General features: G+C 48.6%; 1 protein-coding gene across 6 annotated transcripts in view; it reads left to right on the top strand.

The window, feature by feature from the left end:
- FAM219A (family with sequence similarity 219 member A) overlaps nucleotides 1–24,199 on the top strand; it is a 61,290-nt gene extending 37,091 nt beyond the window's left edge. For 2 of the 6 annotated variants that reach the window (XM_061425976.1, XM_061425974.1), the window contains exons 2-6: nucleotides 14,796–14,895; nucleotides 17,967–18,069; nucleotides 18,325–18,405; nucleotides 19,022–19,076; nucleotides 21,278–24,199. In XM_061425976.1, the coding sequence (XP_061281960.1) occupies nucleotides 14,796–14,895; nucleotides 17,967–18,069; nucleotides 18,325–18,405; nucleotides 19,022–19,076; nucleotides 21,278–21,436 (498 nt within the window). In that variant the 3' untranslated portion in view covers nucleotides 21,437–24,199. The remainder of the gene's footprint in view (nucleotides 1–14,795; nucleotides 14,896–17,966; nucleotides 18,070–18,324; nucleotides 18,406–19,021; nucleotides 19,077–21,277) is intronic. The other 4 variants (XM_061425979.1, XM_061425977.1, XM_061425978.1 and 1 more) reach the window with 3 other exon arrangements.
- Nucleotides 24,200–24,209: the final 10 nt, after the last annotated feature.

Here is a 24,209-nt window from a genome sequence, read left to right as displayed (position 1 = left end):
ATATTGTTGGTTTACAATATTGTATTAGTTTCTGCTATACAGCAAAGCAAATCAGTCATGTGTGTCCATATATCCCCTTTTTTGGATTTCCGTCGCATTTAGGTCACCACAGAGCACTGAATAGTTTCCTGTTCTCATTAGTGATCTATTAGTTATTTGTACATAGTAATGTATGTATGTCAATCCCAATCTCCTAATTCATCCCACTCCCCTCCTTTCCTGTTCCTTTCTTCGTCTGGTTCACATCTACCTCCTACTCATCCTTCATGCCTCAGCTTTCTTTGAAGAAGTCTTCCCTAATTCCCAAGAGTGGGATAGATACTTCTGTCTTATGTCCCTAAAACACTCACCACAAACTTCTTTCTGTTCTAGCCCTTCTCATATTATTAATATTAAAATTATCTGCGTATTCATTTACCTTACTTACTGGCCTATGAGCTCTTCATGGGCAAAGGCCATATCGTCTTTGTATCAGCAGCACCCAGAACAGTGCCTAGAATGTAATATAAAGTGCGGGACCTGAAATGAATGAGCAGCTGAGACCTTTTTGTCTCCCTTTCTTGTACTGCCCTCTGCGTTCCTCTCATGGGTTCAGCACTCAGCTCTCAGGGATTTTTTCCTGCTTGCTGCTTCCTGCCAGTCTCTCTCTCTCCATCTTGAGTTATTGACAGCTTCATGGCTCTAATACTTTCTTCTATGGAGAACTCATTGAGCAGGAGGCCGGTGATCAGAAAGCATGCATACCATTTTCTCAAGAGGAGCTCTAAAAGTGTGCAGAGCACTAGAGATGTGATTAAACTAGTGCCAGCCTTTGAAGTGCCTGCTTTACAAGACATCAGTCCTTCAGCTAAGTTCTAATGTATTGTTAATCTCATGACTTCATCTGATGTCTCTGAGGAGGAGCTGGGATATTTTTAAATGAGCAAATTAGATTCCAATCCTAGTGCTTCCACCTTCTAAGTGTGACTTTGAACATATTGCTTTATACAACCTGGTTCTTCATTTCTGAAATGGGAATATTTACCTTACTTGGTCTTTTTGGAGGATTAAATGAGACAACATACATAAAACACCTAGCACCATAACTATTCATAGAGCAGATGTTCAAGAGATAGTAGCTAAAAAATTTGATAAATTCCAGAAGAACCACACCTGGGCTAAGCTGTTCTGAGCAGCTCCCGGCCTGGCCCCAGCTAGAGGTCTTATCAGAGCTGCCTCCAACAGCAGCAACTCTGCTGCTGTAGGTCCCTAATCTCCTCCCCCACCAAATCATCATCCTCTCTTCACACTAAGAATTAACCAGATTAAGGCTGGGGCAGAGAGCACTCTAAGGGGCTGCCCAGGCATGGTCTCAGTGTAGAGGGGCTGGCCTGCTCTTCAAAGTGTGGACCCTGGACTAAGAACACTGGTATCACCTTGGAGCTTCTGTGAAATGTGGATACTCATATTCATGTCCACTCCTGACCTACTGAGACCCTCCTGGGTAGCTCAAATGGTAAAGAATCCACCTGCAATGCTGGAGACCTGGGTTCAGTCCCTGGGTTGGGAAGATCCCCTGGAAGAGGGCACAGCAACCCACTCCAATATTCTTGCCTGGAGAATCCCATGGACAGAGGAACCTGGCGGGCCACAGTCCATAGGATTGCAAAGAGTTGGACACAACTGAGACTCTGACACTTTCACTTTCCAGACCTACTGAATCAGAATCTACATTTAAACAATATTCTCAGATGATTTATATGCACTTTACTGTTTAAAAAGTACCACCCTAAAGGTACATAGATATGCTCAGTGGTGTGAAAGGATATAAGCTGTACAGGTGTGTCAGAATGGTCTAGAAGAGATGAAGCCTGCTCAGATGTAATCAGAGCAAAGAAGGCATTCCTCAGAGAGATGGGCTGCAGAGCTCTAGGGAGCTCTTTGAGTAAGTGTTGATTATTTGTTGTTTCAGGGTCCCTACCTGTGGATGCCTCAGGATTGAGGTGGTAGCCTTGAGTTATCCATTCAGCATTACTGCACCAGCCAGGGAGTGACAGGTGGGCAGGGAAAGACTCCCTCCCACCCTGAGCCCGGGAAGTCCCTCTAGCAGGGACTCCACGATCATCTAGCTTTGCAGAGGAGTATTGTTTCCCTCTGCTAAGTCACTTCAGTCGTGTCTGACTATGTGTGACCCCATAGACGGCAACCCACCAGGCTCCCCCATCCCTGGGATTCTCCAGGCAAGAACACTGGAGTGGGTTGCCATTTCCTTCTCCAATGCATGAAAGTGAAAAGTGAAAGTGAAGTCGCTCAGTCGTGTCCGACTCTTAGCGACCCCATGGACTGCAGCCTACCAGGCTCCTCCGCCCATGGGATCTTCCAGGCAAGAGTACTGGAGTGGGGTGCCATTGCCTTCACCGTGTTTCCCTCTAGAGATGCATAACCAGCAAATGGCTGTCTTCACAGCTGAGAACTTGCCTTGAGCTTGGGCTAGTGTAGAACCTCCCCTCTCCCTACTCTTCCACCACCATCTGACTTCTCTAGGGAGACTCAGATAGGGTTCACGAGTCTCTCCCTCCCTTCTCTGACCTCCTCCTCTCCTGGGCTAGGCCCTGAGCCCCCAAGTCACCTTAGCATCAACCTCTCTGCTGCACAAAACAGGCCTGGTGAAAGTGACTGCTGGGGCCAGTAAGGGTTTGTTTTACCAGAGCTACCGTATCCCTATCTTAGGACTGTGAATTCATGTTTGCCTTCCCAATGAAAACACTTTCCAGCCATCTACCTACAGTCTTTTAACCCTTCCTTATGGGAGAGTTGTCTGTGCATCTTGTGGTAAAGGAAAAGCCCCTGATGTACTGAGCCCCTTGCATCTCTGTACTTGACCCACAGAAACAGGGTGGACTGGGTGCCCTGTGACAGAGTAGGGGTTGTACTAGCAGCAGCATTAAAAAGTAGTGAGAATAGAGTCCTAGCCCTAGGGCTAAACCTCACCAATCATTGCTTTGAGTCCTCTTGCCAAAGTACCTGTTGATCTAAGAGCTGATCCTCTGCTTTGATCAAAGTAAAAGTGCAAATTGCTGTCATGTCTGACTCTTTGCCACCCCCTGGACTATACAGTCCATGGAATGCTCTAGGCCAAACTACTGGCATGGGTAGCCTTTCCCTTCCCCAGAGGATCTTGCCAACCTAGGGATCGAACCCAGGTCCCCTGCATTTCAGGCAGATTCTTTACCAGCTGAGTCACAAGGGAAGCCCCCTGATCAGAGAAGAGCCTGACCCTCTTTGTCTGGGAGGATAAACAACCTCCACTGCCATCAACTTCTCTGTGCTCCCCCCGCCCTTCATGCATTCCTGCCTCTCATGCTCCTCTCTCTGCCTTGAACAGGCTAATTTGTGTGCCTGTCAATTCCCCACCTTTAGACTAAAGTCTTCTTGGCAAGAACCAGGTCTTGGTGTTTTTCTCTCCTCAAAATGCATTTTGTCCTGCCTGCACCCTTGTTGGTCTTCAGTGAACATCAAATTGCTTTTTTTTTTTTTTGAACAAGTTGTAAGCATTAAGCTTCCCTGGTGGCTCAGACAGTAAAGAATCTGCCTACAATGTAAATTTGATCCCTAGGTCTGCAAGATCCCCTGGAGAAGGAAATGGCTACCCACTCCAGTATTCTTGCCTAGAGAATCCCAGGGACAGAAGAGCCTGGCGGGCTACAGTCCATGGGGTCTCAAAGAGTTGGACATTACAGAGTGACTAACACTTCACTTTCAAGCTCACCAGTGCTTAATTATTGGGATGACCAAAAAAAATGAAAGAACAGGGGACTGCTCTGGCCAGAGAGATGCAAGGCATCTTTATGAGCAAAAAGTGGTGCTTGCCAGGCATAATGGAGGCTGGAGAGTTAAGAGTCTGTAAGGCAGAGAAAAGGCAGAGGCAGGAAATGCCACAGAGGGGAGAAGCTACTTCATACCAGCCCTCCAAGTCCATTGTCCACCACACACATGAAGCTCTTTACTCTTCCAAGACCAGAGGAAAGGGGTCAGAGATGGCAGCCCTGGGAAGACATCCCAAAGACTTTGAGATGACTGCTTTCTTGGGAAATACAGGAGTCCAGAAGAGTTATGAGCCAGTGCAGGCTTGGCTCAGTCTCTTGAGTAATGGAAGCTTATCAAACATCCTCAAGTGAGATTTGGAGCCAAGATCCAGATGAAGATCCATCCACAAGTAGTCTGGCGCAGACCAAATGTCAATGTTTGTTGACATTTCTCTTGTTTCAGCTCCCTACCATGTGCAGGGATAAGGGACCAGTCTCAAGGACTCTCCAACCAAATGCCCTCTATCAATTCCTTGGCAGCATCTCTCCTTGGTGTTCCGTGCCTCCTTCCTTACATTGGGGAACTAGAATCCACATCCTGGAAAGAAACCAAAGGGTCCTCTGGACCACACTCCTTAAAGCCCTATTATCCCTGAATATCCATCCCCTTCTTTGCCTCCTTTGGGCCCTGTCCAAGTAGAAGGCCCTTAGAACCGCAGATCCCTTGGCCCCTTTAACTCCCTTGATTTTGATCGATTTTGGAATCATTTCTATGCAAAGTCTCATCTCCAAAGTCTGTGTTGGCTGAAACTGAATTAAATAAGAGACGGGACTGCCTCCTTCTCCACTGCCTACCCTCATACCATCTTCTTCTGCCTCAGGCCCTACCAGTTAATCTCTTTTTTCCCTCATTTTTTCCTATTGTGGTAAAATAAATATAACATAAAATTTATCACTTCAACCATTGTTGATCTACTTTTTAAAAGAATTTTACACCTTCAACCCTTTCTCCATTAAGTGAGATGGCCTCTCCCTAAAGAGGTTGAAATAGGAGCGGTGACGGGGGAGCAGGAAGTGGGACTCAAAAACATTTTGGTTCACCAGACTGTAGAGGCTAAGACCTGTGTCTCTGCCCAGTCCAAGGTAAGACAGGAGCCTGCTTAATATCTGGCTCAGAGGATGAGCTTGGGGATAGGGATGAAGTTCAAGGACTAGGCCAAGTCAAGCCTCCCGGAGGAACCAAGGTTTCTCAATTTCTGGCCCTGCCCCTATCTCCTGGGTCAGGAGGCTCATCCCTTAGGCCTTTTTGCAGAGGCTTCCCCCAAGCCACTGTTTCTATCTAATTGACCCTGAGTTAGGCATTTGCCCTATCTCCCAGACAAAGGCTTTTTGTTCATAGGATTTCCAGGTGCATAGGAACAACAGAGCATCAATCTAGGATGAGCAGCCCTAACCACAGAGAAGGCAAAGCAGGATTCTAAATCATTTTAAAAATTCACAGGTCCCTTGTCTCCCCCAAATGAATCTGGGGCTTCCCTGGTGGCTCAGTGGTAAAGAATCCACCTGCCAATGCAGGAGACACAGTTTAATCCCTGGTCCAGGGAGACCCCACCTGCCTCAGAGCAACTAAGCCCATGCACCACAACTACTGAGCCCTCTCGTGATTACTGAAGCCCAAATGCCATGGAACCATGTGCTCAGCAACAAGAGAAGTCATTGTAATAAGAAGCCTGCACACTGCAACTAGAGAGTAGCCCCTGCTCGCCATAACTAGAGAAAAGCCTACGCAGCAACAGAGACCCAGCATAGCCAAGATAAATAAATGTAATTTTCTTTTTATATGAATCCAATTCTTTGCCATCCCAGTGCTAGCTTTGTATCTTTCACCATCCTTTTCTCTCCTGTTTCTGAGTAGCTATTTTTGAAAACTAAATAATAGGTAAGGGAGTGGGAGCTGCCTATCTTTCTGAAATAACTCCAGAGCCATTTTGGTTCATTGTCTCACCCCAAATCTGAAAGCAAGGGAGACCTCCTCGGTGAGGTTTGCCTCCTGGACCTGCAGCTTCAGTCCCAGTGCCTGCAGCTGATGTGCAAGGGCCAGGGACCAGCTGAAGCATGGCAGCCAGCTACCTGACAGTACAGTGCTCCATGTAGAGCCTTGGCCAAGCTGCAGTGTAATAGTCTTCTCTCCTTTTGTTCTTAATCAGTAGCTTCAAGTCAGGAATATTTTGTCTGGCAGGTGATGCCCAGAGGAAATTCTATTCTTTGAAAGAAGATTCCCCAGAGGGAACCAGGCAAATAGGACTAGAGAAGAGCTCTCTTGGAAAACAGTTAGATAGATGTGATGACCTGAAATACCCTGGTACACAGTGAAAAATAAAATACTAAAAAACCAGCTATAGCTATTGGTTGTGACTAGAAGCTTTGTAAATTGGAACAATCCTCTGGGAAAGCAGTTTGGCAGTATGTATCAAGAATCTTAAAAGCATTCACACTTTTTGATTTATAATAGTGCAATATTGCAAACCCTAAATGTCCAAAATAAGTGAAGGGTTAAAAAGTTATTGTATGTCCCCTTTATGGATATCATGTAGCCATTAAGCTGATGGTTAAGAAAACTATGTAAAAATATGGAGAGTTGAATATGCCCTAATACTAATTTTTTAAAATATAGAATATAAGATACAGTATGTTTTTCTTGAGAGTCCCTTGGACTGCAAGGAGATCCAACCAGTCCATTCTGAAGGAGATCAGCCCTGGGATTTCTTTGGAAGGAATGATGCTAAAGCTGAAACTCCAATACTTTGGCCCCTCATGCGAAGTGTTGACTCATTGGAAAGACTCTGATGCTGGGAGGGATTGGGGGCAGGAGGAGAAGGGGACGACAGAGGATGAGATGGCTGGATGGCATCACTGACTCGATGGACGTGAGTCTGAGTGAACTCCGGGAGTTGGTGATGGACAGGGAGGCCTGGTGTGCTGCGATTCATGGGGTTGCAAAGTGTCGGACACGACTGAGCGACTGAACTGAACTGAACTGATGTTTTTCTTTAAATGTTGTTCTATGAATAATTATTAGCAGATACTTTCTGATTATAGTAACAAAATCCAACTCAAGCTAGTTTAAGCTAAAAAGGTAACTAGACTGTAAGGACACTAGATTTTCTCCTAATACAAGAGGACAGGCATGTAATCAAACCTTAGAGGGACAGGACAAGTTCTAGAACCAGAACCTGAAACCTAGGGAAGACTTTCTAGCTCTTGTGTTTCTTCTTTCTGAACATCAGCTTTATTCTTGTCTCCCTGCCAGTGACCTTCTCTGCTACCTAATCTATAGTCTTAAGCTTCATGTCTCCTCATAGAAGCCCCACTTCCCAATTCTGGGGGATGCTCTGATGGGCTCCACCTGGTGTAAGCAAGGACGGGACCCCACAGACCCAACAATGTACCTACCTAGAGGCCCACACCTGTAACCATGAGGACAGGCAAAACACCAGCTCCTAGAGAGGGAAACCCCTTAGTGTTGCTACTGTAGTATACATAAAAGACTCAGATACACTAGAATGTTAACAAAGATTGCCTCAAAGTGGTAAAACTAAATGTGATTTTTTAATTTTAGCATGTGTCTCTTTATAATAGAAAAATCTATTAAACTCGCCATGGCTAAAGTTGTTTCTAGCCATGGGTCTCTGCATTTTGGTTCTCCCAATGACAGTCACCACAAAGCTACTAAAGCTTGGTGGGTGGTGCTTCTTTTTGGGAATGAATTCCATCCTAGGAGCTGTTTAAGGAAACAGAAAATCTTCAGCTATACACAAGACCCCCTTGAGTTATTGAACTCTAGCTCAGCCACAAGAATCCTTTCAGCTTCCTTCTAGGGAGCTTTGCTTCATCCCATAATGCTCTGCAGAAGTGTGGTGTATGTGGAGAAGGTGTGTTTTCTTCCCTACTACCAGCACCCAGTCCAGAGCTGGAAAGGAGTGGCCACTCAGTATTGACTTTGTTTGAACTGAGTCTTCTTATAGAGAAAAACCTTGAAGAGTGAAGAGATTTAGACTGATAAGAGAGGCCTCCCTGAACTAGGCAGGGTCCTCTGACCCCTTTCTCAAATTCAGGCTTCATAGACTTCCCTAGCTTTTCTGTTCTTCACCCCCGCCCTTGTAAGAGCTACAAACAATATTTGGAGAGACTGTCTCCGTTATGTTTCCCTGACCGCCTTCCAGATATCCCCCAAAAGACCTTACTCCTAACAGAGGTCTTTGTCCTTCCCTATAAGTGGGGCCCCTAAGGGTCTTAATATGTCCTGAAAGGATAGGAGTCCTGGCCAGTTGCCTGGCAGAAATGCTAGCAAAGAGGGAGACAGGGGATAAAAGTGGGAGCTCCCCAACCATGGTACTCACAGGACCTCAGATCCTTCTCTGGAGTAGGAACTGTCATTGGCCAAATGATTCTCACGTTGAGCCACACAGGGATGGGAATGCCTTAGAGGCTGAATGGACAGCCATCTGCAGGGAAGCTGAGAGGTTTAACCAATGCCTAAACTGCTACTGAATATTCTTGGACTGGACGTTAGGTTTCTGCCAAGCCATGGGCATTGGACAGAAAGGCATAGAGTTGCATTCTTTTGGATCTCCCTCTATAATATTGAGACTAAACATGCTTATTACCACATACTGCCAAGGGATGTTTTGGGGGAATGGCATAACTCTTCAGGGAGCCACAGCCTCAGGAAGTTTCTGAGCTGAACCACTTGTGACAGAAACAGAGTTGGTCTTTGATACCCTATCTTGCAGTCTCTGCCCATCCGAGAGTGGCCTGAGCTCCAGATCACCCCGTTTTCCTTTCCTTCTCAGTACTACCTGTCCTCCTGGCCCTGTTCCTTTTCCTGCTCTAAGTCTGTTCTACTTTCTCCCAGGGGAACTGAACAGAGTACAGACATGACTATTCCAGAGGTAGCCTTTCAGCATTTCATAACTCAGAACTGCTTCCACCAGCTCCCTCCTAAAACTAGAGAAAAATTCATGTGTGTTAGGCAAAGAGAGGTTAGATAATGTTGATACAAGCACTTTGCCTCTTCATACCTCATTCTAAATCCATTTCATTTTCCATCTTCCTGAAAATTAGTGCTTGAAGGTGAGGACAGAGGTTACCTTTCCTGTGGGAAAGCGAAAATTGAATCATGCTGTTACCTTGAATCACCTGTGTTCAGTCCATAAGACAAAGGCAAAATTGTTCAGCACCACGGAGAGTGCCTTTCATCCTGAAGGCAAGATCAAGAGCTGGTGAAAGTTGAGGATTTGTAGCTGAAACCCCTGCCAGTCTGGTCTCCTTCCACTCCTATCCAGCCACCAAGAGTCCCTCTTTTCCTAAACCCCTTAGCATTTTCCCCCTTCTTTTACTTAACTAGGCTTTTAGAAATGAACTCCCTTAACTTTCCCCCCACCTTTCTGTCTCCATGTTATCTGCATCCTCCACCTATTTTCACCTCCCTTCCATTTCAGTAAGGAGTGTTCCTCCTCTTATCTGATTCTGGTTCTATCTTCTCTTGACTCCTCAAAGACCATAGTCCATCAAACATCTCCCTTTCTACTCAATTTTCTTCCCCTCAATGTGAAACAGTGGTCATGTGTTCCCTCCCTTCAAAGAATCCTTCAACTCCAAAACTCTCTGACTGGCATTCATTCTCACTCTGTCTTCTCAGTTTAGCTCCTTGAGAGAACAGCCTGTGTTCACTCTTTCTACTTCCTCATCTCCTATTCCCTCCTACATCCCTTGTATTCTGGGCTCTGTTCTTACCATTCAACCAAAACTCTGTTTGCTGAGGTCACCTATGACTTCCTCACTTCTAAATATTATCTTATCTTATGGAATCATGTATTAGTTTTGACACTGTTGATTTGTTTCACCTGAAAACTGCTTGAATATCTTCCTGGATCTTTTTCTACATCTTGTCTTTCTGCTCCTACTCAGTCTTCTTCTTCCACTCATTTCCTAAGGTTGGATGCTCTCCAGGACTCTATTCTTGGTTCCTGTCTGCTTCACTGTGCTTGTTCTCCCTGAGGTTATTCTCCTCTGTGGGCTTCAATTACCATCAGTCCACAGCTCTTTCTTGAGATCCTGAACCTCAATTCCTACTGACTAATGATGTCATCTAGTGTCCAAAAGACACTTCAAAGCTCAACCTGTCCCAAACTGAGCTCATCTGGTTTTCCCTGACCATAGTTATGCCTTCTCCTGCATTGTCTGTTTTAATAATTACTACAAGCATCCCTTTCCCAGTTACCCCACACAGAAAACTAGGAGTGTCTGGACTCCTTCTACATTTTATCTCTGAGACCTGCCACTCTACTCTCTTTAACATCCTCCTTTATGGCTTTTTATCTTCTGCTTAGTTCAGGTCTCTGTCATCTCTTGCTGGCACTGTTGCAATAGTTCCCTAAATCCCAGTCTCATTTCCTTCCCACCAATCTTGTACATGACTTTTAGAGTGTCCTTCTCCATCTCAAATCTCATCATGTTACTCCCCTACTCAAGGCTTCACTGGCTCCTCTGCCACCATCTTCTGAGTAAAGAACAAAATCAAGGCCCATCTTCCACCATCATCTGAGCCCTGCTGGCCCTGCAACGTTATTTCCTGTCACTGTTCATCATCATACCTTCTAGGTTTCCACTGTAGCAAAATATTGACTGCTTCTTGAATGTGCAATGCTAGTTTCAGGCTTCTGAGCCTTTGCAGATGTTCCCTGAACATCCTTCCTCTTAAGATAACTGGGAAACTGATGTTTGGAGATCTTTTCAAGAGTCTTCCTCTGGGAAGTTTTCTCTGACCACCCTCCCTTTGTCCCTTTCCCTCTACATTTATGGCTCTTGTTACATTTACTGATAATTACTGGGAGCTCCTTAAGAATGGGTCTATTTCTATATATCTTGATGAGCCCCAGGCTGACCGCTGATAACTGAGGGAAATGCAGCGTAAGGAAGTGAGGAGAGAGAGGAGACAGAATGCTCCCTGATCAGGCCCCTCCTCACCCTGTTGAGTGAGCATCTCTTCCACAGATATCTCCCCACATAAGCCAGGCCCCAACCTGGGTGGTGACAGGGCTGCTGCTGTGGATTGGTCACTGCCAGAGTACACTGTTCATGGCTGTGTGTCCCACAGAGCCTGTCTAATAAAAGCCTCATAGCTATACCACACATAGAGTGTGCTGGATGTAGTATATATACTAAAGTGGAAGTGAAGTCACTCAGTCATGTCCGACTCTTTGTGACCCCATGGGCGGTAGCCTGCACCAGGCTCCTCTGTCCATGGGATTTTCTAGGCAAGAGTACTGGAGTGGGTTGCCATTTCCTTCTCCAGGGAATCTTCCTGACCCAGGGATCGAACCCAGGTCTCCCGCATTGTAGACAGACGCTTTATCATCTGAGCCACCAGGGAAGTCCTATATATATACTAAATACTACTCTAAATGCTTGCATATTAAGCACTAGATTACATAGTCTCACTTTATCCTCACAGAAACCTTTGACATAGGTATTAGTATAAGCCCCACTTTACAGATGTAGAAACTAAAGCCCAGATCACATAGCTAGTGTTATAAATGGAGGAGCCAAGATTTTTTTTTTAAAGAGTAGTCTAAGTGGTAATTTGTTGAAGCTAGTAATTTGTTTGATAGGTACCCAGGATCTCACTATACTGTTTTCTCTGTTTTCATGTAAATTTAATAAGTTCTATAGTAAAGCATTATTAAAAGATTGGGCTAAATCAATGTGTTTTAAACTCCCTCCCCCACCTTTCTTTTAAAGCAATAAAACCCTTTCTTCAACCAAAATCTTGCAGAAAGACTCCTATGTAAGTGAAATCAAAATGGATCTATTCTGGGGATTTCCCTGGTGGTCCAGTGGTTGGGAATCACCTTACAATGCAGGGGATGCGGGTTTGATACCTGGTCCGGGAACTAGGATCCCCTGTGTTGCAGAGTAGCTAAGCCCTGTGTGCCGCAACATGCCTATGCACCACAACCAGAGAGCCCACGCACCGCAATGCAAGATCCGACATGACACAGTGGAATCCCGTGTGCCACAGCTAAGACCTGACACAGCCAAATAAATATGTAAAAACGGATCTATTCTAGTTTTAGGGAAGCCAGACCCCCTCCTGTTGCTCTCCTTTCACACTCAGCCCTGCCCAAGGCCCAGGGTTCAGGAAACACAGTTGAATAAAAATCACTGGACCAGACTAACTCTGAAGATTCTTCTGGTACTTCTGCCTTCCTCTAGTTATATTGGTTTTGCGCTGGTCATTAGCTGATTTATTATATCCCAGAAACAGTGAGATTGAGCTATTAATCATCTCCATAGTCTTTGGAGAATTTGCGTGCAGGTTGTAGAAACATGCGCTGCTGTTAGAGATGCATTTCAATGTCTGTCTCTGCTGAGTGTTTATTAATAACCTTGCTAATCACCACTCTAGTTTCTGGATCTAGCTAACTCCTGTCAGATGTCCTTGGGGGGCATTTTAAATTTTCCCTGATTCCTTCGAGCCAGATGCTTCCTTCTGCCTGGATTCCTCTCTGATACTTGTATTCATGAATATTTCACATCTAATCTCCCTGATTATATTTCCATGTGGTGGTCATGGTGCATTGGCTGCACTTCCCAGGAAAGACATACAGGAAGCCCACAGTGAAGGCTTGAGTTTGCAGGCACAGTGCCAGAATCTTTGTTCCTGCCTCAAAGTTGGCCTTCCATCAAGGACAGTGATGGGGAAATGCTGAATGGGACCTCACAGTCTAGGGCTTTACATGCTGGCTCTTGACCTAAAGGGATTGGCAGTGTCACTCAGGAATCCCAGTGGCCTTAGGGAACACATGTGGGACCCTGTGACCAGAGTCACTCAACAGCTTCCCACTCAGGCCCCATCCTTCCTGCACTGGCCCCCTCCAGTGTTGCCACCCAGGACCTCCAGCCTGAGAGAAGACACTCTGATGGACTCATCTGCATCAAGGAGGGAAAAGTTAGCCACAAACGCCCAAGCACTTGAGTTCTTGAAGTTAACTGTGGGAGAAAGCAGAGGTGATGGTCAAAGAAGCAAGATGAGCCAGGGGGCATAGTGTCCTGGAAGCCAGGGGAGGAACCCTTTCCAAATGGACATGGTGTGTGTGACATGTGACAAACACTACAGAAAGAGGAAAGGAAATTAGAAATCTGCCAGTGCATCCCTGGGAGGGCCCCACAGGCACGTTTGTGGGTTCTACCTTTGAGAAGCCCTCGCTCAGGCGGCCTTGGGAGTGAGCGTCCCTGCAGCCTAGTGCTCACCGGCTGGTCTCCATGTCCCCTGCAGGCAGCACTGTTTTGACCACAGAGAGACATGGAAGGGTCACTAGAGGCCTCCTTCTCCAGGGCAGCAGGGGACAGGTGCTGCCAGAGATCAGTCTCCCAAGGAGGAGACGAGCCAGGGAGGCAGAGGATGAAGGACGTGGAAAGACCAGTGGCTTGGGAGGTTGCCTGGGATGCATGCACTGAGCCCCCAGTCCCCCAAACCTGTTCTACCCTTCTGTCCCATTCCCTGACAGCTAAGGCTGGGAATCAGAGAAGAGGACACAGGCCCGGGTTCTGCCCTCAGGAACTCACAAACCACTGTGGCAACACAGCCCACCCAGGCCTTGCACTCTGGATGGCCTAAAGAAACACAGACAAGGCCAGGATTTCCCTCTAAAACATTCTAGACTTTTCCCTTTTCCTTTAGTGGCAAGCATGTTTTCATCCCCCCTGCTTCATTCTAAAGGGAAACTAAACCACCATAATGGCTGCATAGCCTTCCTTTAACAGTCACCAGAAGCCACTCAGATCCCTGGGCCTGGCCCCACAGGGCCCATCCTCCAGCATTCTTCCTGCCTCTCTGTCTGCTCTCCGTATCCCCAGAGGCAGAATAGGCACAGCCCTGGAGCCTCTCTGCGATCCTCTGACCTTAGGCTTACCACTCTGTGACCCTAGGTGGATGGTTAGGATGGCAGCATCCTATGTCCATGGCTGGTTATCAGTACCTCAGGGAGAGGGTGAATGACTCCAGCACCTTCCAACTGACTGAGGCAGAGTAGGACAAGGCCCTGGATCTTGTAGCAGAGATTTAGGGGTGTTCTGGAGAGAATAGTGAGGCTAAAGTAGGACTTGGAGCAGCATAACACCCATAGCAATGGGAAGAAGTCGGTAAAGAGGGCAGTGAGGGAGACCAAAATGGTTCCAGACCCTGGACAATGCACAGAATGCATGCTGTCTTGTCATCTGTAGTGTCCAGCCCTGTCTGGGCAACACAGGATGAGCTGGCCACCGGCTGACTTGCCATTGTTTGTCTTCTCACCTGCCATTCCAAGCCAACCATTCAGGTTCTCTCGGGAGACACTCTTTAGGATCCATCTGTGAAATGGAGACGTTCTCACCAGAACTGCATGGCTACAGCCTGGAAGTCTAGCCTGGCTCAGCCAGTTAGTTCTCTGGGAAGGGATCAGCCAGAGCTGGGGAAACAGAGGAAGAAGGCCCATCTCAGGGAGCACCTGCTCAGACCTTAATCCAGACTTAAACTCACAGATCAGCCAGAGCTGGGGAAACAGAGGAAGAAGGCCCATCTCAGGGAGCACCTGCTCAGACCTTAATCCAGACTTAAACTCACAGGAACCTAGAAAGATCTTTCTAAACAAGGCAGGGCCCTAAGGAGCATGGCGACTAGTATGGGAGGCAAGAGAAGGTCCTGTGGGTTTAAAGAATCACAGTAGGCTTCCTGGGGGTGGCAGATGACATGGGACTTAGAGGACAGACACCCAGATGGGTGTAAATGGGGCCGAGATCCTGGGCTCTTCCACCCAGCTCCCGATCTTCCTTCCGTGGTAGACGGGTCTATCCCTCCCTTCCTGAACCCCACCTGCTGCCAGGGAGAAATACCCACAGAGGACAGGTGAGAACAGCCCCCTGTGTTCACCTCCTAACAGCTCCCTGTCCCCCTGCTTTCTCCCCCAGGACCCAGCCGCCGCCTCCATCTCAGACGGAGACTGTGACGCCCGGGAGGGTGAGTCAGTAGCCATGAATTACAAACCATCCCCGCTCCAAGTGAAGCTGGGTGAGTGTGTCTGGGGGGTGAGGGAGATGTTGGGCGTGGACAGGCAAGGTGCGCTGGGCTGGGTCTGCAAAGAGGTACAGCTCAGGCTAGATAATTCTAAGACTCTAGCCACGAAGTCACTGGCACCACCAGGTACCTTCTCTCCTGCAAGGCCAAGGGGAGGTGATAATTCTCTACAGACGCCCAGAGCTCTAGAGGCATCTCTAGGGCCCAGAAGGCTCCAGGTGTTCTGGAGCATAGCTGCAGGAACCCTAGAGAGAGGGTCGGAAGCCCCATCAGACACTGGACCAGGTTGAGAGGAAGCTGCCTTAGAAGTGGGCGTCAGTTCCTGTGTCTGAGGGCAGAAAGGAGTGAGGCTCCCGAAGCTTGGAACCTGGCTCCTCTCCCCTAGAAGCTGAGCCCCTCTCTCCCTTCCTAGTCAGCCTATCTGGATATCTCCGGATCTTGTTGGCTCCTGTTTGGAGGAACTTTCCCTTAGTTTCTTAATAAACCCAAAGCTCTCCTGGCTTCCCAGGGTCACCTTGGGGGTTTATTTCACGTCCACTCCAAAGTCAGTTTATGCTGCCGCCCGATCCTTTGAGCCACCTCTCTCCCAGTCACTGCCCAGAGCTCCTTCAGCTGCTGCACTTGCTTTACCTCCCCCCAAACACCACCTCTCTCCCTCAGGGACCATCTCACTCACCCAAGGCTGCCATACATAACAGACTTCTAATTTTTAAAAAATGGTTTCAGGAATTCCTGGCAGTCCAGTGGTTAGGACACTTCATTTCCACTGCTGAGGGCCTGGATTCAGTCCCTGGTCAGGGTACTAAGATCCCACAGGCCATGAGGTGCAGCCGTCAATAAATAAATAAATAATTTGTTTTCATGAGTGAAAATATAGCTCACACAGTACATCCAGGAAAGAGTTAACAATTAAATGCAGGCCATGACCATCCTTCAGAACTTCTCTGCCATCCCGGCTGCACTCCTGCTCATCTTTCTCCCCAGGCTCCAACTGCCCATCAAGTACTGGGCCCTCTCCTAGTCCTGAGAAATCTGTTTCAAACCTTGCTCTGCAGCTGCCAGGACACCTTTTCAGAGTCCTGTTATATTATTCAGCTTTTCTTTTTTCCTTTTAACTTGCTTTTCTCCTTCCAGACCAAATCCAGGGAGCCCCTCAGGCTGTTTTTCTAAACAAGAGAACAGTCCTCTCTGTGGAATTTATTCGTCTTCCCAGGACAGGACACCAGACTCAAACTGCAGCCAGTTTATTTGCTTATTATTGTTTAATTTAACAACACAAGTATTTAACAAGTATAACTTCTTTACTCTTTCCCGTCATTTTCTCCTCAGAGATCATCATTCCAAGCGTTTTGTTTTTGGTTTTTAGTTTTTTCTAGTTTTATTTTATATTTAAACACAAGTGGTATCATACTGTCCACATTTTCTGAAATTTTTTTCTTTTTTGTTTTCTGATTAACGTCTTAGAGCCCCTTCTAAAATATCAGTATATAGAGAATGACTTCTTTTAATAGTTGCATTGTAGTCTGTAGTTTGCTTTTGCAGTTTATTAGCATTTTTTCACTGTTTCAAACAATTCCAGCATGCTTTTAAAAACAACGTTTTCCCCGCTGACCATTGTATTACCACCACAGCTCCTCTAGAAAAATTCACAGCCTTATCCCAGTTGCACTGAGGAGAGTCCCCACCAGGAACTTATAAGGCAAATTGCACCCCCTAGAGGCTTGGGGTGGTAATGGCAGCTGCCTGCGGGGAAAGGAGGTGGAGGTGGGTTTGAGGGCGTGAGACCGATGAGCAGGGCAAAGTAAGAGGATTAGAGAGTGGGAGATGAGAGACATGGAGGTCGAGAAAATTCCAGAGTACAGTAGCTATAAATGCCCATCCCATCCTTCCTCTCTGGAACTTGTTGTTTTGTGAGAGCTTTCCCCTGGCAGTCCTTTTGCCAGTATCGGAGCTGCTGTGAGGAGGAGGAATGGGTAGACAGGCCTCCTGTAGGGCCCAGGCAGAAACTGACATCTGGTAGCAGAGCCACACACCAGGCACTGGGTCCCTTGGTTGCCAGTCCCATGAATCTGGTAGGTTCTAGAGCCTCGGAGAATCCACAGGCTGACCGAGGAGTCAGAAGTAGTCTCGGCAGAGGGCTCCCCCAGCCTGCTGCCCTTACCCTGCCTGCCCCATGCTGCCCCTCCCGCTCCACAACCTTCAGCGGCTTCTCTTCCTTTTCCATTGAGCCCAGACTCCTCTGCTTGGCATTCAGGCCTTCATGCTCCAAGTCTGTAATCAGAGGGGCCCCCAGTCCCTTGTGCACAGGATCTCATACGTGACTGGTGACACAGATGTCTGCTGAATAAATAAATGACTGAATAAATGTGTCCAACTTTTCTAACCTGACCTTCCTCCATCTTCATCCTTCCATCTGGTCCAGATCCACACTTATTACACTCACTTCTAAATGCACTTTGCTATACACTACCCTTCCTTCCTCAAATGCCCTCCTCTCTCTACCTCAAGTGGGCTTCCCTGGTGGTTCAGAAGGTAGAACATCTGCCTGCAGTGCAGGAGACCCAGGTTCAATCCCTAGGTTGGGAAGACCCCCTGGAGAAAGGAATGGCTACCCACTCCAGTGTTCTTGCCTAGCGGAAGCTAGCAGACAAAGAAGCCTGGTGGGCTACAGTCTATGGGGTCACACACAGTTGGACACAACTGAGCGACTAACATTTTCACACTCCACCTCAAGGTGTCACCTGCAGGAAGCCCTGCCACCCTTCTATTCCATCTCTCCTTCTCCAGCCTTTCTCTGGATCAAACACATGCTAGCTAGCCCACTTGGGAGTACAGTTCCTGGAAGGTGGGGTTCAGCCTCCTCCTGTCGCCCTTCACTATCTGCCTCAGGTTGGGCAGAGCAAAGCAATGTCTCTTTCAAGATGCAGGGCCTAGAGTTGGATCCTTGCCTCAGTTCTTAGAGAAGCAAGGGGTTTCACCATGGAGGCCAGCCCAGGCTGTCCTGAGTGGTAAGGCAGGTTGGCCCTGGTGGCAGGACACAGCTTCTTTCCCATGTTCCCCTGCAGAGAAGCAGCGGGAGCTGGCCCGGAAGGGCTCCCTGAAGAATGGCAGCATGGGTAGCCCTGTCAACCAGCAACCCAAGAAGAACAATGTCATGGCCCGGACAAGGTAGGGCCCCGCCCCACCCCACCAGGACCCTGCCAGCTCCTGTCTCTGCTGGTTCTGAGCCTCCCCTGTTCCCTCCCTCCTCAGGCCCAGCTCCTCTCTGAGAGGAGAGAATCTCATCGGATCAAGGTGGTGGGGTGGGATGGGGTAGGGTGGGGTGGGGGTGGAGAGGGAGGTTGTAGGGTGTGGCCCAACCCAGTTCCTTGCCATGCTGGTGTGCTTCAGTTGCCAATCCAGTCCCTCAAATTCTCCACCCAGGCTGGTTGTCCCAAATAAAGGCTACTCCTCGCTTGACCAGAGCCCGGATGAGAAACCACTGGTAGCCCTTGACACGGACAGGTGTGTATGGAGACATCGGGGCAGCCAGGCAAGCCAGAGCAGTGTGGGAATGGGAATAAACAAGTGGGCTGAACAGGCCACACCTGCTTTACTGTCAGAATGAGGGTGTCCCTCAGCCAGGAGCTCTCCAAGGGTGAATCCCCAAAGAATGGAGATGGGGGGAGCAGAGACAGAAAAGGGGATCAGTGCAATCTGCTGCTGTTCCAGGACAGCTGACCTGGCAGCTGCCCCTAGAATGGGCCCTGATGCCGTGGTACCCTGCCCACTCTGAGGGAGGAGCCCTACTGCGGGGCACAGACCTACCTAGATCTAGACTTTGGGAAAACCCAACAAACCTAGGTGATTTGAACCTAGGAAAAAGAGGGGCAAGGCTGTGGGGTAGTAGCAGCTTGATTTAGAAAGAGGTTAAGGGTAGTAACTATTTAGAAGGGTGGGGCTAAGGAACCTGGCTTAAAACTGCATTCCCACAGCAAGCATGGTTTCTGCTAAGATTGTGCGTTTATTTGGAAGTGTGGGGGGAGGGGGCAGTATTGACTGATGTGGGGGAGGGTAAAGAGAGTTTTCTATTTAATGTCTGGAAATCACTTCCTCTTTGCCTTCTCTCCTCTGCGGCCAGTGATGATGACTTTGACATGTCCAGATACTCCTCCTCTGGCTACTCCTCTGCTGAGGTGAGGCCCCACTGCTTCCTGCCCTAAACGCACCTTAGTAGGACCACCTATAGGGGAAGGGGTGGGGCTAACACCAAAACACCCTGAGCAGAGCAGTGGGCAATAGAATGGGAAAGACTAGAGATCTCTTCAAGAAAATTAGAGATACCAAGGGAACATTTCATGCAAAGATGGACACAATAAAGGACAAAAATGGTATGGACCTAACAGAGGCAGAAGATATTAAGAAGTGTTGGCAAGAATACACAGAAGAACTATACAAAAAAGATCTTTATGATCCAGATAACCACGATGATGTGATCACTCACCTTGAGTGCTGGAATGCAAAGTCAAGTGGGCCTTAGGAAGCATCACTATGAACAAAGCTAGTGGAGGTGATGGAATTCCAGTTGAGTTATTTCAAATCCTAAAAGATGACATTGTGAAAGGGCTGCACTCAATATGCCAGCAAGTTTGGAAAACTCAGTAGTGGCCATAGGACTGGAAAAGGTCAGTGTTCATTCCAATCTCAAAGAAAGGCAATGCCAAAGAATGTTCAAACTACTGCACAATTGCACTCATTTCACACACTAGTGAAGTAATGTTCAAAATTCTCCAAGCCAGGCTTCGGCAATACGTGAACCATGAACTTCCAGATGTTCAAGCTAGATTTAGAAAAGGTAGAGGAACCAGAGATCAAATTGCCAACATCTGCTGGATCGTAGAAAAAGCAAGAGAGTTCCAGAAAAACATGTACTTCTGCTTTATTGACTATGCCAAAGCCTTTTACTGTGTGGATCACAATAAACTGTGGAAAATTCTTCAAGAGATGGAAATACCAGACCACCTTTCCTGCCTCCAGAGAAATCTGTATGCAAGTCGAGAAGCAACAGTTAGAACTGGACATGGAACAACAGACTGGTACCAATTGGAAAGGAGTATGTCAAGGCTGTATATTGTCACCCTGCTTATTTAGCTTATATGCAGTGTACATCATGCAAAATGCCAGGCTGGATGAAGCACAAGCTGGAATCAAGATTGCTGGGAGAAATATCAATAACCTCAGATATGCAGATGACACCACCCTTATGGCAGAAAGTGAAGAAGAACTAAAGAGCCTCTTGATGAAAGTGAAAGAGGAGAGTGAAAAAGTTGGCTTAAAGCTCAACATTCAGAAAACTAAGATCACGGTATCTGGTCCCATCACTTCATGGCAAATAGATGGGGAAACAATGGAAATAGTGACAGACTTTATTTTGGGGGGCTCCAAAATCACTGCAGATGGTGATTGCAGCCATGAGATTAAAACACACTTGCTCTTTGGAAGAAAAGCAATGACCAACCTAGACAGCATATTAAAATGCAGAGACTTTACTTTGCCAACAAAGGTCTGTCTAGTCAAAGCTATGGTTTTTCCAGTAGTCATGTATGGATGTGAGAGTTGGACCATAAAGAAGGCTGAACACCAAAGAATTGATGCTTTTGAACTGTGGTGTTGGAGAAGACTCTTGAGAGTCCCTTGACTGCAAGGAGATCAAACCAGTCAATCCTGAAGGAAATCAGTCCTGAATGTTCATTGTAAGGATTGAAGCTGAAGCTGAAACTCCAATACTTTGGCTACCTGATGTGAAGAACTGACTCATTGGAAAAGACTCTGATGCTGGGAAAGGCTGAAGGCAGGAGGAGAAGGATGAGATGTTTGGATGGCATCACTGACTTGATGGACATGAGATTGAGCGAACTCAGGGAGTTGGTGATGGACAGAGAAGCCCAGTATGTTGCAGTCCATGGGTCGCAAAGAGTCAGACGCGCCTGAACTGAGGTGGAGCCGGTGCTGGGTGGGGCTAAGATCTGATTCCACCTCCAGTGGCGGTCGCACAGGGTTAGGGGCAGGGTTCGGACCCAGGTTGGGACAGGGCCCTGAACTACAACGGGGTGTGACATAGAGGCGACAGCTTATGGGCGAGGGCCTGAAAGGGACGGGGCGAATAGAAGCAGGACCTGAGGTGGGAAGTTGCCCTTAGAAAGGGGTGGGGTGAGTAGCAGCGCCAGGTGGAGCCCCAGGAGGATGTGCCTGTAAGGGAAGCCAGAAATGAGGCTGGGCCTAAAAGGAGGTGCAAAGCCTGGGGTTTCTGGAGAGCCAGGGATGGGACAGGGCTGGGTGTGAACGGCTGGTGCCTGCGGATGGCCCCGAGCCTGACCTCCCTCCCCTTTGTCTACAGCAGATCAACCAAGATTTGAACATCCAGCTGCTGAAGGATGGCTACCGGTTAGATGAAATCCCCGACGACGAGGACCTGGACCTCATTCCCCCCAAGTCCGTGAACCCCACCTGCATGTGCTGCCAGGCCACGTCCTCCACCGCCTGCCACATCCAGTAGCGGGCGGGGCCGCTGCGGCCGCCGGGGTGGGGCCGCCAGGGGCGAGCTTGGACCCTGCAGGGGCCAACCCCTCCCCTGCTCGTCCACTTGCCCCCCGGGGCCCCGCGCCCCCTACAGCCGCCAACCTCGTAACAGTCATTGCTTCCTCCTATGGTAGGACGTGTACCTCTGTGTGTTCATGGAGCCGGAGAAACCAAAACCGGGTCTCTCTCCACCCAGGGGGGCTGAGGAGGGGAGGGCTGTTTGTTCAGTTACTTGGGGGACCTTGCCCAGCATCCTGCCCCCTCCCTGAAGCCTGTCTGGTGGAGGAAAGGGGTGACTGGACTTCGTGGAGGCTAACGGTAATGAGTAAGGGGCAGGATCACGAAGCCAGGGGTTTGGCTCCACCGCAGTGAAGCCAGGAACCCCCAGCACCAGCCAAGGAAAGGGGCTGGGAGGGAGAAAGGTCCAGGCCAACAGGGTCAGGGCCCAGCCCCACAGAGCCGCCTCCACATGCTCCCTTGCTGGCCCATGTACCATTTGCGTTTCTCCCCTCATCTCCAGATGGGAAGTCTGGCAAAGCTGCCCAGTGGGATATTGTCCCCCATCCATCGGATCACTGCCATCTTCCTCCTCTTTGCCCCATTCACCTCCTTCCTTGCTGTCTGGATTGTGTGGCGGGTGAGGTGGGCCTTAGAGACAGCCAGAGTTTAGGTGGTGTGATCCGTCCTCAGCTGCCCCTAACTAACACATCTATCTCTCTGCACCCCTTCCCATGCCCCCCACATTTCTGTTCTGTTCATCTGTCCTGGGCTGGAAGCAGGAGGTAAGGCTGGCCTCAAAAGCCCCATTGTGGTCTTACTCTAGCACAAGATCCTAGAGGCTGTTCCCCAGGAAGAATCTTCAAGAAAGCAAGCCTGGGAGAATACAGTGGCAGCAGGTGTATGGTGGGGATGGCTTGGCAGAATGTGTGTGCACCTGGAGCTGTCAGAGCGTGTGTCTGCATCTCTGGGCTGGGCCTGTCTCTCTAGATGACTGTGGTGACCATGGTGGGGAAATGACTGTGTGACCTGTTAACAGTGTGAGAGGCTGCTCAGCAGTTCAGTGGACCAACAGCCCTGGGCTGGGGGGTCAGAAGTCTGAGTTCTGGTCCTCGCTCCAGCATGCTTCCTCTTACCTCCAACAAGTCAGTTATGTTCTGGGCCTTCTGTTTCCTCCATGGTATAGTGAGCAGCATCTGAAATTATTTTGAAGGTTATTTCAAACCTGAAGAAATTTCTTCACAGAAATTTCCTTGGAGGTGGATAGGGAGGTCTCTGGGTGTCTTCAGGTATACCTGGGGTCTTCCTGAGCTGCATGTCTGTGTGGAGAAAAGAGGGGCAAGTTCCTGTGGGACCTGTGTATGTCTGAATACATGTGGATCTTTGGGGGAATGTGAGTGTGTGTGTCTGTGAATATATATGTATATGTGGGTATCTATTGTGTGTGTAGCTGTACCTGTGTGTGTAACTGTACCTACGTGTGTAGCTGCATACAGTGTATAGCTGTATCTATGGGGTGTGTGAGAGTCAGCATGTATGTACCTACTGCTGCTTCTGCCACTGTTACTCATTGGTGGAAGGGCGGAGGTGGTGGCCAGAAAAGCTGAGGATGAAAATCAAGAGGGAGGAGGGGACCAAGGCCCTCTCCTGGGCCTGGGCAATACAGACCTGCCCCAGGTGAAGAAAAACGAAAGCTCAGATGGCCTACACCCGCTCAGGTCTCTGCTCCTTGAACCTCATATCCCAGGGCCAGTCCTCAGGCTGACCCCATCCCGCACACGCTGGCCAGTCCACTCTAATACATACCACTCACATGCTGCAAGTGTGCGCAGGCCACACCCACAGCCCAGTCCCTGGCTGCCGTCCTGGGAGGCTGGAAAGGGGAGAGGGCAGAGAGAAGAGAGAGCAAGGCTGCTGGCTTAGGAAGGGTATCACCTCTCCCTGCACCACACCCAGGGGCTGCCAGCTCCCTTCAACTTCTCCAACCCAACCCCACCTCCTCTTAGTTCAGGGACCCTGGTTAGATGATGAGGAAATGCCAAAGGGAGGCAAAGGACAGAGAAGTCAGCTGCAGGACTCACATGGCCCAGACTGGCCCCCATCTGAGCCCATTGCTCCCACCCTGATCAGCAGACCCACCCCCTGTCATCTGGGCACCAGAGCCATGCTTCCTACTACCACCACCCCAGGCTCCTTGACTCACCCTTCAAGAACACGGGTACCTCCTCTTTTCCAGGCAGGGCCCCCACCAGGGCTCATTTAGACTGCTGCCTTTGCTGCTGACATGCTGTGTGACTCTGGCCCACTGCTCAACCTCTCTGGCCCTGAGGAACAAGGGAAAGGCTCCCTCCCCACAAGATATACCTAATCCCCTGGCAGACAGGGGCTTCTCGCTGAGGCCATGTGGTGGAGAGAAGTAGGAAGCTGGTGGCTAGTACCCTCTGGGTGTAGGGAGAGTGCGCAGTTCCCACCTTCCTACCCAGGAGGTTGGAGGGGAGAACGGAGGCCTTGGTTTGCCCCTGTCGCCCTCCCCCTTGTAGATACTGCCTTAACACTCCCTGCCCTCAGCACTGGCTGCCACCCAGCCAGGTTTCTCCGTGCTCACTAATTTATTTCCAGGAAGGTGTGTGGAAGACATGAGCCGTGTATAATATTTTTTTTAACATTTCCATCGCAGTATTGACCATCATCCTTGGTTGTGTATCGTGTAACACAAATAATGATATTAAAAGCATCAAACAAAGCTAGCCTCA

Source organism: Bos javanicus, chromosome 8 (assembly GCF_032452875.1).
Source record: "Bos javanicus breed banteng chromosome 8, ARS-OSU_banteng_1.0, whole genome shotgun sequence".
Taxonomy (NCBI): domain Eukaryota; kingdom Metazoa; phylum Chordata; class Mammalia; order Artiodactyla; family Bovidae; genus Bos; species Bos javanicus.
This window is presented reverse-complemented; position numbering and strand designations above follow the sequence as displayed.